Source organism: Sturnira hondurensis, unplaced genomic scaffold, assembly GCF_014824575.4.
Source record: "Sturnira hondurensis isolate 20B ecotype Veracruz unplaced genomic scaffold, ASM1482457v3 Scaffold0018493, whole genome shotgun sequence".
Classification (NCBI taxonomy): Eukaryota; Metazoa; Chordata; class Mammalia; order Chiroptera; family Phyllostomidae; genus Sturnira; species Sturnira hondurensis.
In genome coordinates this window covers 1,711,513-1,726,961 of record NW_028091124.1, presented here as the reverse complement: position 1 = coordinate 1,726,961, position 15,449 = coordinate 1,711,513, and the positions used below count along the sequence as shown (strand labels likewise).

Sequence of the window (15,449 nt, the reverse complement as noted above, 5' to 3'; positions counted from 1 at the left end):
CCTGCTCAGTTTGGCTGGGGTTTGTCTGTTGTTTGGGGGGTTGTTTTGTTTTTAGAGGGGGGGAGGGAAGGAGAAAGAGAGGGAGAGAAACATCAATGTGTGGTTGCCTGTCACACACGCCCCCGCACTGGGGACCCAGCCCACTGCCCAGGCAGGTGCCCTGACTGGGAATTGAACCAGTGACCCGTTGGCTCCCAACTGGCACTCAAGTCCACTGAGCAGCACCAGCCAGGGCGCGTGCGTGTGTGCGCGTGTGTGTGCGCGCGCGCGCATGCGCGCGCCTAACATTTCACTTTAATCACTTCCAACTGAACCACTGACAAGCCTGATCCTTGTTTCAGCTCAGCGTCTGTTTGCTGACACGCCCCCCCTTATAAAATGTGGACTTTATTGCATGCACCCTCCACCCACCCAGGTGCTCTGGGTAGAGACCAGGATCAGGCATCCGTCGGCTCCAGCCTGTCACCCCCTGCAGTTCCCGAGTGTGGTGCACCCCCACTGCTCTCGGCCACAGAGCATTGCCTCGCCCCAGGAGAAACCTGTGTGCCCTAGCTGGCCTCCGTCCCCCTCGGCCCAGGCCCCCGCCAGTCTGTACTCTGTCCCCAGAGTCCCCACCTGGACTTTTTCGTGTGAGTGGGATCGTGTTGCAGGGGGTCTTTTGTGACTGCTTCTCAGCGTAACGTTTTCCAGGCTCACCCCTGTCATGGCCAGTACTTAGCGCCTTTATGTGGGTGAGTGTGGTTCATTTTCTGGGAATAACATTCACGCTGTCATCAGCCGATGACACTCGGCGTCGTGGTGCCGCCACCGTGAGGCCCGCCTGAGGGTGTGTTTGTGGGCACGTTTCAGTTCTCAGGCTCACACCCCAGAATGGGTCCTACAGGGACTGGTTTAACCTTGACGACCGTTGTTTCCAAAGTAGCCGCACCGTCTTGCCTTCCCAGCAGCTGTCGTGGGGGATCCAGTTTCTCCACATCCTCGCCCACAGTTGTCACCGTCTGCATTTTTTACTGTAGCCATCCTAGTGGGTGTGAAGTGGACTCTCATTGTGGTTTTTGTCTGCAGTTCCCTGTGGCTGCCGACGCTGGGCATCTTTTCAGGTCTTCATAAGAAGATGGTCCTGACCCAGCCACCTCCCCTTTGCCTTGGGTCTGAGTTCCGCAGAGGATGCTATGGACTCTCGCCCTTCCTGTCTCCGGCAGGTGGTGCCAGCCACCTTTGGGGTACATGGTGGGGGTGCTCAGACAGCCCTCCCTGTTGTCCCCGCCCTGCTTTGCACCCTGACCTTGGATGGCCCCCGGCCCTGTTTGTGTGTCTGCGTCCCAAGTTTGTCCAGCCTGTTCCTGTGCACCAATGCCGTGGTCCTTTGTCTGCTCCCTGGGGATTCCTCACCATTCCTGGTCCACGGGGGGTTCTCCTTCTTTAGAAAAGTATCCGTTCTCATTTCCAAGGGGCCTTGGGGGAAAGGGGGCGTGTTTGTCTTTGGAGCCAAAACCCTCTGTTTGGTCACCCCCACTGTTTTCCATCTGCAGTAAGGAGCAGGTGTAGAGTGAGTGCTTGTCAGCGCTGAGCGAGTGGAGGTCAAGTTCATGGGTCCCTGAGAGGCAGAAAGCAGAGTGTCCCACAGAGTGAGCCCGCCTGCTGAAGCATCCCCAAGGAAGCACCCGGGTCCGTCGTTTCTGGGTGGGGTGCTAACGGGGGTGGAGATTCCTTCTCCACAGTTTTCTGAGCGTTTACAACGAACTGCGCTTTAGCTGCAGAAAAAGTCCTTGTGAAGCTGCGTCTAAACGAACCGCCGAGAGGGTGCCGGCAGGGCTAACGCCGATGACCCCTGTGCTTCCTCCTTCAGAGGTCACCTTCGTCCCAGTGTCCACGGTGAGCGGGCAGGCAGAGGCAGACGACATCCTGGCGGCTGTCCGCCCGGCCACCTGCTTGGTGACCATCATGCTGGCCAACAATGAGACCGGCGTCGTCATGGTGAGTCGCTTTTCCGTTCATGAAAACCCAGCGGGGGGTCCCAGGCCAGCCCTGTTGGTGTGTCCCCACCTTGTGGCCGGGCCTCTTCTGGTGTTCAGTTCTGTGATGCTGTGGCCCGTCCCCGTTCGGTCACCTTACTTCTTTCACTCAGTTTTCGTCACAGCCAAGTGGCTTGAAAACAGACCAAAAGATCAGCTCTTTCCTGTCCCCACCTCAGCCCGTCCCCGAGATCAGCCGGCGAGTCAAGGCCCTGAACCGGGAGCGGGCGGCTTCCGGGCGGCCGGTCATCCTGCTGCACACGGATGCCGCGCAGGCCCTGGGCAAGAGGCGCGTGGACGTGGAGGACCTGGGCGTGGACCTGCTGACCATTGTAGGGCACAAGGTGTGCACACCCCGGGGGCAGACAGCGGGGTGAACTGAGGGCCACCTCAGGGCAGGGCCGGGCTGGCAGCACCGTCACCACTCACCTGTCCCCTCCTGTGCCACGGGGGAGCCACCCTGAATGTGGTGACAAGCAGCTCACCGCCGTGGGAGCTCACAGAAGGGGGACCAGTGGCCACTGGGATGGCACGTGGGACCGGAGGGGCGCAACCAGGCAAGGCCATGGGAGGGAGGGTGCTGAGGCCTTGGGCGGCCGAGGGCAGCTGGGGTCTCTGCGGGGGAGACCAGGGGGAAGGTACGCAGGCCCCTCGTACCCTCTGCGTTCCCAGTGCTCAGTGGCTCGATGGCTAGTTTCGGGGGCGGGGGCTGCAGGCCTGGCACTGGGGCGCTCAGAGTGTTCAGTTAAGTTCAATGTGAAACGTGGGCTGGCACCCAGCCAAAGCCTCAGCAGTCTAGCCCCATCTCTGTCCTTCCACAAACCCGACCGTGTGACATGTAGGGGGCTCTGCTGCCTGCCACACGGCTAGGACACAGGCCTGGCTTGCCCACCTCCCAAAGGCCTTGTGACGCCCGGTGTCCAGGGTGGTGCCAGGTGGGGGTGCCGCACACTGAGGGTGGCTCTCTGGGGGCCTGTCCCCACTCAGCACGTGCGTGTCCTTGCCGGGTCCCAGACGAGTAATGGCTGGCTTGTCCTTTCAGTTCTACGGTCCCAGGATCGGAGCACTTTACGTCCGAGGGCTTGGGGAGCGCACCCCACTGTGCCCCATGCTGTTTGGAGGTGGACAGGAACGGAATTTCAGGCCAGGGTAAGGCGGTGGTCACAGGGCTCTGACAGGCTGCCGTGCCGCCTGCCTAGGGTGGTGGCTCCCCTCTGACCCTCGGAAGTGCGCACGGCTCGGCCTCCCTCGCTGCGGGGTCAGCGTGGCTCCTCCCATTGAGTCTACACCTTGGGCTCCAAGGTTGCAGGCTTTCTGGTGAGGAGGGAAATCTCAGTTTCTTTCACCTGCTTCAAAGCCCGTCACCCAGCTCGGCCACCAAGGTGCCGCGGGGCTGCCCCAACACGCAGGCCCCTTTCCACCCTGTGTCCCGGGGACATGCAGGGCTGCCTCATCCGGGGAACGAGGGAACAGCCAGAACCTTGAACAGAAACCTCAGTAGATGCTCCTCGAGCCGACAGAGGTTAGAACTGTCAAACGCAGGGGTCGAGGCGGACACGGTGAAAAGGCTGGTGAAAAGGCTGCGGAGAGCTCCCTGGAGCAGCGGAAGCACAGGGGTCGCCAAGGGGGGAGGCGTAAGGACTACGTGGGGACTTCAGACTCACAGCTCCAGTGACCAAAGCAGAAACCCAGTGGCTGGGCTCAAGGGCAGAGTAGGGGGCAGAGGAAAGGGTCCGTGCCCCGAGAGATAGGGGAGTAAATAAAATCATCCCATCTAACCCGCAGAAAGGAAATGGAGCCGAAGAAACCCAGCGGAGCCTCGGGGCCGTGTGTGGCCCAGCGGGGGAGCCGGGGTGGGCGGTCAAGGCCGTGAAACAATGGCTGAAAACTTCCCCAGTTCGCAGACTTAAGAAGCTGGGCAAACCCCAAACAGGGCGCAGTGGAAGAAATGCATGTCACAACGTACAATTAAACTTCTGAACACGAAAGACTAAGAAAACATCCCACAATCAGCCAGAGCAGAAACGGCAGCTTCCTGGGGGAAGATTAATTCCAACGACAGGGATTCCTCATCAGGAACCATGAGGGACCGGGGAGTGGTCAGGCCAGAGCCCTGCCCAGCAGACCCGTCCTGCAGGGACAGTGGGCGCTTGGGATGTTCCCAGGCCGAGGGACGCTGGTAGGACTGTCGCTGGGAGACCTGTGCTGCAAAGGACTGAAAGGGACGCCCCAGCAGGAGGGAGACGGAAGGGCCTCGGGACCTCGGAAGGAAAGGGCACAGTGAGCAGTGAAATCGGGGGTGAGGGAGACGGGCTTCCCGCCTCCGGAGTTGTCCCCGTGACGCTCGGCTGCTGGAGCAAAAGTGACAGGGCCATCGACGTGTGTGTGGAAGAAATGCTGCAGGCGACTGTAGACGGCGAAGGGCTGGGAAGGAGGACAGTCGTCCTCACTGGAAGCTCGCACATCAGCATGCGGCCTGCGAGTGGGCCCATGGGGCCCCGAAAGGTGGTAGGCAGAGCTCTGTGCCCCTGCGGGAAACCGGCTTCCCAGAGAGGCGGGCTGGGCGTGAGGAATCGAAGATGTGCCGAACAGGGGTCTGTCCGAGGGAAGCAGGGGCAGCTGCATCACAGTAGAGAAGGGGGACTCTGAGGAAACCGCCCCCCCCCCCGGGCGGCATTACCCACGGATGACGCAGCCATCCCAGACGGAAGCGATGGGGTGGGGGTGGGGGGCAGCCCACGACCGAGCAGTGGCAGATGGGGCGGGAACAGCAGAACCGAAAGGGGAAAGGGGAAGACCCGCTGGGTCCCCCAACAGGACCCAGCCCAGGGGGGCGGGGGCCCTCACCGGGCCACAGCAGCGCACAGCACACAGCAGAGCACAGCGCCCCAGGGGACACTGAGGTGGGCTGTCGCCGTGCCCCCAGTGAGCCTCAGTGCCTATGAAGGACTGAAGTGGGGCGTCCCTCTAGATTCCGTGGGCATCACAAGGACAGTAAGATAACGCCACAAACAACCCGCAGTCGTGATCTCTAGTGTAGGCGAGGGAACCACTTCATCAAAAACACGCCCAAACCTGCCTGCTATGAAACAGACCATTGAACATCACTGTAAAGGTTAGGCAATTGGTTTCATGATTTTTTTTTAAGATTTTATTTATTTATCTTTAGAGAGTGGGGAAAGGAGGGAGAAAGAGAGAGAGAAACATCAATGTGTGGTTGCCTCTCATATGTGCCCCTTACTGGGAACCGGAACCACAACCCAGCATGTGCCCTGACTGGGAATCGAACCTGTGACCCTTTGGATCTCAGGTTGGTGCTCAGTCCACTGAGCCACACCAGCCAGGGCTCAACTGTGTTTTTACATACTGGTAATGTGGACAACCAAATTAAAAATACAATACCATTTATAATCATTCAGAAATACTCGGGTATAAATCTGACAACACATGCATAGGACTCGCAGGCCACAGGGCGCAGATGAAAGGCGTCAAATCTAAGCGAAGGGAGCGGCAGGTGTGCCAGGTCACAGACAACGGCTCAGCGTACTGCAGACGTCCATTCTCCAAACTGCTAGAGAGCTGAACACAATTCCTAGCAGAATCCCAGCAAGTAGGTCGTTGGAACAGGACAGACACAACCGGAAACACGCTCAGGTGGTTTTTGTCAGATGCGGAAGCAGTTCTGTGGCGGACGGACAGCCCTCCAGCGGTGGCGCTGGGGGAGCAGGGCACCCAAGGGGCCTCCGCCCAGGATGAACCACGTTCATCCGAGGTCCCTCCACCTAGATCGTGAACTCACGTACGACATAAAACTGTGTAGCTTTTAGGGGGAGAGTGGCCAGGACTTTGGACTTGGAAAGAGTTCTTAGACTCAACGCCAAAAGCATCCATAAAAGGGGAAAATGGATAAAGTGTTGAACTTCATCAGAATTTAAAACTTTTGCTTTGCCGAAGACTTTGCTAAGAGGTTAAGACAAGCTACATGTAGGAGAAAATAATTTGAAGTGACACATCTGTCAAAGGACTAACATCAGAAGATACAACCAACTCTCAAAACTCAACCGCAAAAAAATCCCAGACAATTTAGTCAGAAAATGGACAAAGGGCACAAAGAGACATCCCACCGAAGGGGAGGCACCGGCCGTAGACAAGCCCAGGAAACGACGCTCAGCATCGTCACTGTCGGGAACAGGCAGAGGGAAGCCACGCCTGTCAGAGTGGCCCACGCACAGTGCGGTGCCCCAGCCCTCGCTGGTGGGGGAGTGGGGGGGAGCAGCTGCTCTGGGAACCGATTGGCTGCTTCGCTGAAAACCAGACGGACGACCAGCACTGGCTGAGCAGCGGTGCCCTGGGTGCGTCCCAGAGGAAGGGAGAGTGGGACCCACACACGCATCTGCGCGCAGGGGTGTGGAGGCCGCCTGCAAAGCAGCCCCAGGCTGGAAGCGGCCGGACGTCCCAGGAGCAGCGAATGGAGCACTGTGCCCCGTGGAATGAGGCTCAGCCAGGAAAAGGAAGGGGCCATGCACACGCCCCAGCCGCGCGCATCCCCCAGGGGATTGTGGTGAGTGGGAAGGGCCAGCCCCAAAGTCATGAGCTGTGTGGTTCCTTGTGTAGAATATATGTTTTTTGAAGTTTTATTTGTTTATTTTTTAGAGAAAGGGGAAGGGAAGGAGGAAGAGAGGGAGAGAAACAGCAGTGTGTGGTTGCCTCTTGCACACCCTGCACTGAGGACCTGGCCTGCAACCCAGGCCTGTGCCCTGACTGGAAATCGAACCAGCGACCCTCTGACTTGCAGGTCATGCTCAATCCACTGAGCCACACCAGCCAGGGCCCTTCATAGAACATTCTTGAAACCACAAAATCAGAGAGTACAGATCAGTGCACAGACACGGAGTACAGACCCACAGTTGCCCGGTTCAGGAGGGTGGGGCCCGAGGGAGGCGTGTTTGCAGTGCAGGGCGGGTCCCCTCAGCATCCGGGTTGGACGTACTGTATGTTACCTGGGGAGGCCGAGCAAAGGTGCAGGGGCCATCTCCAAATTCTTTCTTACAACTGCATGTGAGAGTCTGTTGTCTCCAAATAAAAAGTTTAATTAAAAAAAGAAAAGCTGAATATTGGGGGTCAGCCGGGAGCAGGGTCCGAGTGACTCTGGGTGGAGGGGGTGACTGCTCGGCGTCAGGTGGTGGCCTGACAGCAGACTCAGCCAACATACCTGGGCTCCAGGTCCCGCACGGGCCCCCGGGTCCACCCCGGCAGCCCCTCCTGGTCTGACCGCATTGTCCGCAGAGGAGGGGGGAGCCCGAATAGGGGGTGACATTAGGACCCACGCTGCGGGGGGAGGCCAGGCCAGCGCCCAGGCCCCTGGATTCCCGCCCAAGTCCTGGTGTCCCCAGGCCTCGTGGGACAGCGCCCATGTCCAGGACAGAGGTGACCGTCAGCAGCCCAAGGGAGCCGGGTGGGATCAGCTCTCCTGCGACCCTCAAGCCGCGAGCCCACTCCTTGTCTTCCATCGGGAAACTCTCAGCTCCAGAGGCCTGGGGCTTGACTCAGCCAAAACTGAACAGGAAGAAAGTGATTAAGCCAACGTTTCGTTTTTCTGGAAATAGAGTGAGGAGAGCCTTGCATTCAGTTTGCTAGGTCAGTGGGTAAAGGCCCCGGTCTCGTGGGTCTCGCTCTCTGGCACCCCGAAACTCCAGTGTTGGGACTCCTCCCATTCCACCATGGAGAGCCTCACAGAGCCGCGCTGAGGGACCAGTGGCAGGATGAGCTCTTTGGGCTCTCTCCCGATTTGGGATCTCTCCCCCCCCCCCCCCCCCCGTTGGCGGGGACCAACGGGGCGGGTTCCCCCCCGTGGGGCAGGTCCGGGTGGCATCCTCTCCAAGGACAGCAATGCGTGTGGCCCGTCGGGGGTTGTGTTGGCCTCACTGGGTGGGACCAGTGACCTGCAGGGAGGGTTCGGGGCCTGTGGTTACCCTAGAGGCGGCCCCAAGGCACACGTGTGGGAAGGACGTTCCTGTGATTGGGTCTTCATGGGGACACGACATCCCTGTGGACGGGAATCCTTCCAGGGACACTTGTCAGCTGCTTTGCATGGACATAGGGTCAAACCCCTGTCTTACAGGACAGAGAACACCCCGATGATCGCCGGCCTGGGCAAGGTAAGCTTCGGGGACCCTGGGCCATCTGCCTGCCGTGTCCTTCCCTCCCACACGCCCGCTGCAGCCTCAGTGCTGCCGCACCGAGGGGGCGCTCCCACACGGGCGGTTCTCTGGGGTACCAGCCTCAGCGCGTCCCGCGTGCCTGGGGACAGCGCTAGATTTTAGACTCGGTCCCCTGAGATCCCCCACACTTTACAGGCGACCGAGGGATGGGCTACAGATCAGAGGGTTCCCCACGCTCCTCAGATTTTATTAATTCGCTGGAGGGGTACACAGAGCTCGGACACACCGACTGGCCACAGCCCGTTTGCTACAAAAGGAAGTGATAAAGGACTGTGGCCAAGATGCAGAGGAGGGCAGGGCTGCCTCACCCTCCCGGGGCCCCGCCCTGGCCACGAACTGCATTTCCAACCCCTCTGTCCTCCCTGGAGGGCGGGGTGCCCGCCCACAGTAGCCTCAGTAGAACAAAGACCCTCCTGTCACCAGGAGTTTCTGAGGGACTTAGGCGCCTGTGCCAGCAGCCGCAGCAGCACAGGACGCCCTGGGGTCTCGGGTGGGGGTGGGGGGCGGGGGGGGGGCAGCGCGCCTGCTTCTGCCCTCACCTGTTTCCCAGCGGCTTTACGGATGGCCGTGCTTTAGGGAGGTCATGTCCATGATCCCAGGGAGTAGGCGGACGCCGGGAAGGCCCTTGATTTCCCTTCCGTGGGGCTGGCCTCCCATGGGGCGGGTTCACGTGCTCAACACCAAGGAGGGGACACCCCGTTTTCCCAGTCTCCTCCCCGTAAGTGATACAGCGAGGCCACCACAGCAGAGTCGGGGCTGCAGGCTTCCTGGGGGACTCCCGCCCACTTGCCCCGCCTCCCCGAGCCTGGCCGTCTGTCAACCTACAAGATGGGCTGTGGCCGAAGAGTCCTAAAGAGACCCCTTGTGAGGGCCAGAGGGGGCCGCCTGCCTGTCCCTCAGTGACCCCGCCCTGCTCCTGGCTTGCACAGGTCCTCTGGCCATGCTGTCCACTTGGGGACACACTGCCACCTCCCCACACTCCCGCCTGGCCCAGCCTGGACGGCCTCTGTGTCCCCAGCGCAGTCGGGCCCTGGCCCTCTCCCCCCAGGCCACACCCAAATCCCCTGGATAGGCGCTCCCCACCCCCTCCCTACCCTGTGTGGCGAACCCTGGCCAGCAGAGTCCGCCTGTTTTGGCCAACGACGAGAGTGAATGCACAGGCGACAACAATCCTGTGGAGAAAAAGGGAACAGGCACGACTACTCTCCAGGGGAGAGTGCCTATGGGTGCTTCGGCCACTCCCTTGAGAGAGGAGCACCCCGACCCCTGACTAGACAGGTTTTTATTGTTTTCCTGGGATCTTACATCATAGAAAGATTTATTACCTATTACATAGAATATTATTGTCTACCTTTTAGGTACAATCAAGAAAATGAAAATAACATGCCGAGGGGAATGGCGGTGAGCTGATTAGACCAGGGTGATGGAGTTTTAGTAGGAGCAAGCCATGACAGTCTGTATGCATTTTCTAGGCCTGATTCCCACAGGAAAACCCGGCTTGAAGATCTGGCCCCTGCCCACCCCTTCGCATCTGTAGGTTTTCCATGCGGAGCTGAGTCACATTTGCCAGGCCAGGACAAACCAGTCCCCTACAATTCCCCATTTTTTTTCTTTTGGTTGAGGCTGTTGTGGTGACACATTCCACAAGACTTTCTGGTCTCTTTTGCGACCCTGGGCAAATAATTTGTAAATGCATCGTAATATGCAAAACATCATTAAAGTCAGTAAACAATCAGAGGCTCCAGTGACCCACAATCCTAGGTTGAGTCCATCAAACCAGTGTTTTGGGTTTAATGAGCCAAGATTATCACTAAGGGTTTGAGGAATCTCCTGCTGAGTTAAGGGTTGAATGTCCTGCAACTATTTGTTTAACTCCAGTTACAATTTATTGATGTGTCCCTTTAAATTAGTAGAAAAAGCTCCTCTTAGGTGATGTTGAATATCACTCCAGGAGTATCAGCTAGAGCTCCATGCTAGTGGGGTGACACACGGTTTGGAGAAACCAGGATCACAGGTCAGCTGCTGACGGGTCACTAGTGCATCCTGGCGTTCACCGATCCAGTCGAGGGCTGATTTGACTGCAGAAAGCCAAGTCAGGATTTCTTGGTCAATCTGGGCCTGTTGGAGCTTTCTAAACTGGAGTTGGTTAGGAGAACATCAGCAGGATGAGCAGTCTGAACTGACCCAATGAGGCCCGCGGTGGCCGTGGCTGCAGTAGCCGCGACAACTGTAGCAGAAACAATAAATGCAATCAAAGTGCCAACAAACCGTCGGACTCTTAAAGAGGCCAGCGCGTTGTTAAGCACTATTATGCCATGGGGATCTTCCCATTCTCGGGTTACATCAACTGGCACCCATACTGAGTCTGTCTTCTAACTATAGCAACTGTAGTGAGGCTTAACTGAGCGACCCTGAGATGGGTGAGACAGCTGGCACAGATGGAGCCTGCAGGGACCGGCAGGGAGTCTGTTTTTGCTGGTTCATTGTGAAAGACTTGAGCTGTCCCTGGGGTTGCCAGAACAAGGGTCAGAGGTGCAACCTGTGACTCATCTTGTTTTAGAGGGTCAATTTGATAAAAACGTCCTTGGACACCTTTAGGGTCACATACAATTCTTTTTTTTAAAGATTTTATTTATTTGTCTTTAGAGAGGAAGGGAAGGAGAGAAACATCAATGTATGGTTGCCTCTCGTGAGTCCCCTGCTGGGAACTGGCCTGCAACCCAGGCATGTGGCCTGACCGGAAATCGAACCTCGATCGTGTGGTTCGCAGGCCCAAGCTCAATCCACTGAGCTACACCAGCCAGGCCTAGGGTCACATACAATTCTTATATACAGATGCAGTCTAGTAATAAAAGGCAAGTTCATTCTCCATGAGTTGTAATGCCAAGGGCATTACATGTAGTGTAATGTAGTGTGGTCGGGAGGAACCATTCTGATTATAGGTGCCCCAGTAGCGGGCCCCTCCCACCACATATTAGTATATGGGCTTTGAGGCAGAGCGGGAACTATTGCTGTGCCAAGCTTAGCCAGTGCTTTCCAATTAGCTCCCCAGTTCTCCACTACAAAAGGACTTTTGGGGAGAAAAACAATAGTAGCATTCAGTCCTCTGCACAAAGACCAAGAGACTGAGTCTTTGTGGCTTTGGTCTAAAGTACAAGGTGGAACCGGAGCGGGGTTGAGAGTATGATAAATCCCTTCTGGGTACATAGACCGATGGTGATTGCCACGGAGAGCTGATACTAATCACTATTGCTCCTTATTCGCCACACAGAGTGTCGTACAGGTGAGCGCAAAGTGTAAGAACAGAAAAACAAACTGATAAGTATTCAGCACCATAAACAGTGTCTTGGCACTGATATCCGGTGCTTATTTTCTTCTAATGGGCCGTCAGGGGACATCCACGCTCCTCCAGGCCACTGAGCATCGTTAGTGGAAAAGGGAGGTTCAGCACCCCACCCGGTGTGCAACTCAAATCCCGGTGGGTCAGCAATGTGAGCCCAGTACACATGAGAGGAATTACTGTTAGTAGCTGGGCCCTGCCCCCCTAGGCAGAGTGTAATGGCAGTTAAAAGCAAAGTTTTAGCTGAATTGCCTGACAACCCCACTAAGTAAGCAATAAACCTATTTTCTGGGGTGCCTTCCACCTTAGTTTCAACAACAATTTTCTCAGCTTGAGTATTAAGTGTCTTAGTGTCCCCACCACGTGCTAAGAGGACACCACCACGTCAGAAAGGAACACTATGAGGCACTGAACGATGACGACTCCCTACCGGGGGCGTCTGAGCCTCGGCCCCATAATTGAGGTGGTCTGTGTCCCCCGTTGTTGGCAAATCCAAACCCGTGTGCGGTGGCGTGGGTGTCTGTGTTCCTTCTGGCTGTTCGGTGTCAGCCGGGCCACCTGGTCTGTCAGCTGCTTGGCCTTCATCTCCAGGTGGTGGAGCTTGGTGTCGGTTTTGTTCATGATAAGGCTTCACTCCCTCAGCTGGAAGCCAGACGGGACCTGTAGGGATGGAAACACACGCACACCCACTTCCCCGGGTTAAGAGGTCTACAGGACCCTGCCAAGTACCATCTCCCTGCGGATCTCTATATAGAACCTGAGGATAAGATGACTTTGGCTCTTTCTTCTGAAAATGTTTCTCGGTTGGAGTACAGAGTGATTCATCACAGTTTAGAAAATTATAGGTAAACATAGCTAACATGGTCAAATTTGGGGGGTAGACTCCTGACTCCCCCTTTTTTGTTTTTAAGAAGATTTTTAAAGGTATGATGTGCCCGTTCAACAATTGCCTGACTGGTTAGATTATAAGGTATTCCTGTTTTATGTTGAATATTCCAGTGCTGAAGGAAGGCCTGAGTAGAATGTGCAAGGTATCCAGGGCCATTATCAACTTGAATTTGCTGAGGCCGACCCAAGTGACCGAAGGCCTCAAGCCAATGGGCTTGTATGTTTTTAACAGATTCTCCTGTTAACGCAGCTGCATGCAGGGCATCAGAGTGAGCACCAATAGGAATGTGAATGTATTTGAATTCTCCAAAGGGAGCGTAATGAGTGACGTCTGTTTGCCAAATCATTTGAGAGCTTAGTCCTCGAGGTTTAACTGCTATGGCCGGAGGTGCCTTGGCACGGGCTTGGCGGTCAGGGCATTCTTTGGTAATTTGCTGGGCTTGGGAATGAGGAGTGTCAAACTGTCTTTGGAGTGCCTGGCTGCTTCGATGAAAAAACTGGTGAGAGGCCTCTGCTTGCTGAAAAACCGTGACGACGCCGACCAAGGCGTCCGCCTTACTGTTACCGCCCACTAAGGGGCCAGGCAGGCCTGAGTGGGATCGAAGGAGTTATGAAGAGGGGGTGTTCTCGCTGGTTCAGGAGACACTGTACAGTCAGAAATAAGCAGATTTGAGTCAACTGAAGTTTTAATTAATGTCTGATCTAAATGTCGAATACTAAGGACAATATATCCAGAGTCACAAATGATATTTAAAGCTTCTTTGGGCCATTGCTGCGGGGCCACAATTGCACCAAAAAGTCTGGCCCTCTGAGTAGAGGGATGTGCTGAGGGTACAGAGTCTTCCCAGCTACAGCCTTCCTTCCAGGCAACAGCAGCCCGTCCGGTTTTTCCAGACCCATCGAGAAATACAGTCTTTGCTCCTGTTTTTGGTACTGGCCTGATTTTTTCTGCTAGTCTTATCTGGAGGAATGGAATGTTTTCCTCTGACCCTCTGACCCTCGACTGTAATGGGAAAAGCCAAAAGGGCATCTAGATCACCCTCCTCTCTGCCTGCTGAAGGCGTGGTCTCACGGTCCCAACAGGGTATTTGTCGGGATCTTTTGGCTTTCTTGGGGGAGGAAGGCTCCCAGAACTGAGATGAGGAGTCCTGCCATCAGGCGGGTCCTCTGTTGGGGCTGCGGTGGGACTCCTGCAGCCTGTTCCTCTGCTGCGTGGTATCCGACTTCTCACCTGCACTGGACTCCGGGTCGTCCTCTGTGACCAGCTCCTTTTTCGCAGTCCACACAGGCAGGAGAGCGGTCTCGACTGGTCCCCACGTCACTAAGTTCTGAACTGCGACAGGAAATCCGCTGTCCTGTAAAGCCTGTGATTTGTTACCTGCTCTTTCCCAAACCCTGATACCTAAGGCTCCCTCATCGGGAAAAGCAGGCTAACACTCCTTTACAGTTTGTAAAAGCTGTATGAGACGTTGTTTTACCTCACGTCCCGGTTTTCAGAGGAGTTGCTGCAACACACACAGATAGACTTCTCGCTCTTTAGACAAATGAGAACCCATTCTTGTTGTTAAAAGGTTTCTTGTTTTACTTTCGATTTCTGCCGTTTCAAATTCCGCAGCCTGTACTAAACCCTAGCTAATTAGCTATTGGGGAGTATAGTGTGCTGGGTCAGAAACATACTGTTGGTGAAAACCGTCAGGGAGGGCTGCCTGGTATTCAGGGTCCCCTAACCCCGCTCATGGGTTCCAGGTTTTTCCCACGCGTCTAAGACTGTGGGTGGGGGGCTCAAAGCACCAGGTGACCAACCTTTGTACTGTGCTCCCTGACGGGGCCGAGAGTGAAATTGCTGTGATTGGAATTCCCTGTGAGGTCCCTGCACATCTCAGGGATTGACCCCGGACACCTCCACAAGGCCCCCCTCACGTAGGAACGCTGGGATCCCAAGCGGGAGGAAGGAATGCCTCTGTGCCCCAGCAGGAAGCCGAGCCCCTCAGAAACAGCCCTCTAACTATCTCTGAGTTCTCAGAGTGATCTTCGGGGTCCGGTTGTAACCGAAACACTCATTTATTATCTGTTTTCGTGTTCACAGGCAGGTGCAGGGGAAAGGCAGAATCAAAAGGGCTGCAAAAAGCGGCTTTTAAAGAAAGAATGTGCAGAGACACTTTTTTTTTTAAAAAAAAGCGAATTGAAAGGAAAGTTCATTGCTCTCTCTCCCAACCCAAAAACCTGATTGGGGTTGTGCCTCAGGGATGGGCTTGTGTTTTTACAGTGTGCCTCTTGTTGCGTGGGCTTTGCTTGCAGTTGGCAGGAAACCTACTGTTCTTTCCTGGCCCACGTCCAACTCATACCTGTCACAGGTGACTTTGTTTCGGCGAGTGCCCTTGTGGCTCTTAAATGCTCGACCTGTGCCCGCGGGGGGTGGCAATTGCCAGAGAGAGAGAGCGAGGCTTCTGCTTACTAAGGAGAGAGTGGTTGCAACAGAGGGCTACCTCAGAAAAGATACCCTTTTCCCCTAAAATACAACACACCCTACGCCCTCCGAAAAGCACTCGGGGTCCTAGGCCCTCACCTGGGCTGTTGTGCGCGTTCCACCCACAACCCGATAGCCTTGGCTGATGGCCTTTGCGTCCCTGTTCCTGGGCGCCAGGTGTGGCGGACCCTGTACAGCAGAGTCCGCCTGTTGTGGCTGACGGCGAGAATGAATGCACAGGCGACAACAATCCTGTGGAGAAAGAGGAAATGGCATGACCACTCTCTCCAGGGGAGAGCGCCTCTGGGTGCCTCGGCCACTCCCTCGAGAGGGGAGCCCCTAGACCCCTGCCTAGACAGGCTTTTATTGTTTTCCTGGGGCCTTACATCAAGAAAGATTTATTATCTATTACATAGAATATTATTGTCTACCTTTTAGGTACAATCAAGACAATGAAAATAACATGCAGAGGGGAATGGTGGCGAGCTGATCAGCTCTCTCCTTGGGAAAACTCATAC

At 55.9% G+C, this 15,449-nt stretch overlaps 1 protein-coding gene across 3 annotated transcripts in view; it reads left to right on the top strand.

The window, feature by feature from the left end:
* The window catches only part of SCLY (selenocysteine lyase), a 36,060-nt gene that overhangs the window by 15,285 nt on the left and 5,326 nt on the right, over positions 1–15,449 (top strand). For all 3 annotated transcript variants that reach the window (XM_037069183.1, XM_037069184.1, XM_037069182.1), the window contains exons 5-8: positions 1,850–1,977; positions 2,195–2,359; positions 3,058–3,164; positions 8,137–8,173. In XM_037069183.1, coding sequence (XP_036925078.1) covers positions 1,850–1,977; positions 2,195–2,359; positions 3,058–3,164; positions 8,137–8,173 — 437 coding nt within the window. The remainder of the gene's footprint in view (positions 1–1,849; positions 1,978–2,194; positions 2,360–3,057; positions 3,165–8,136; positions 8,174–15,449) is intronic.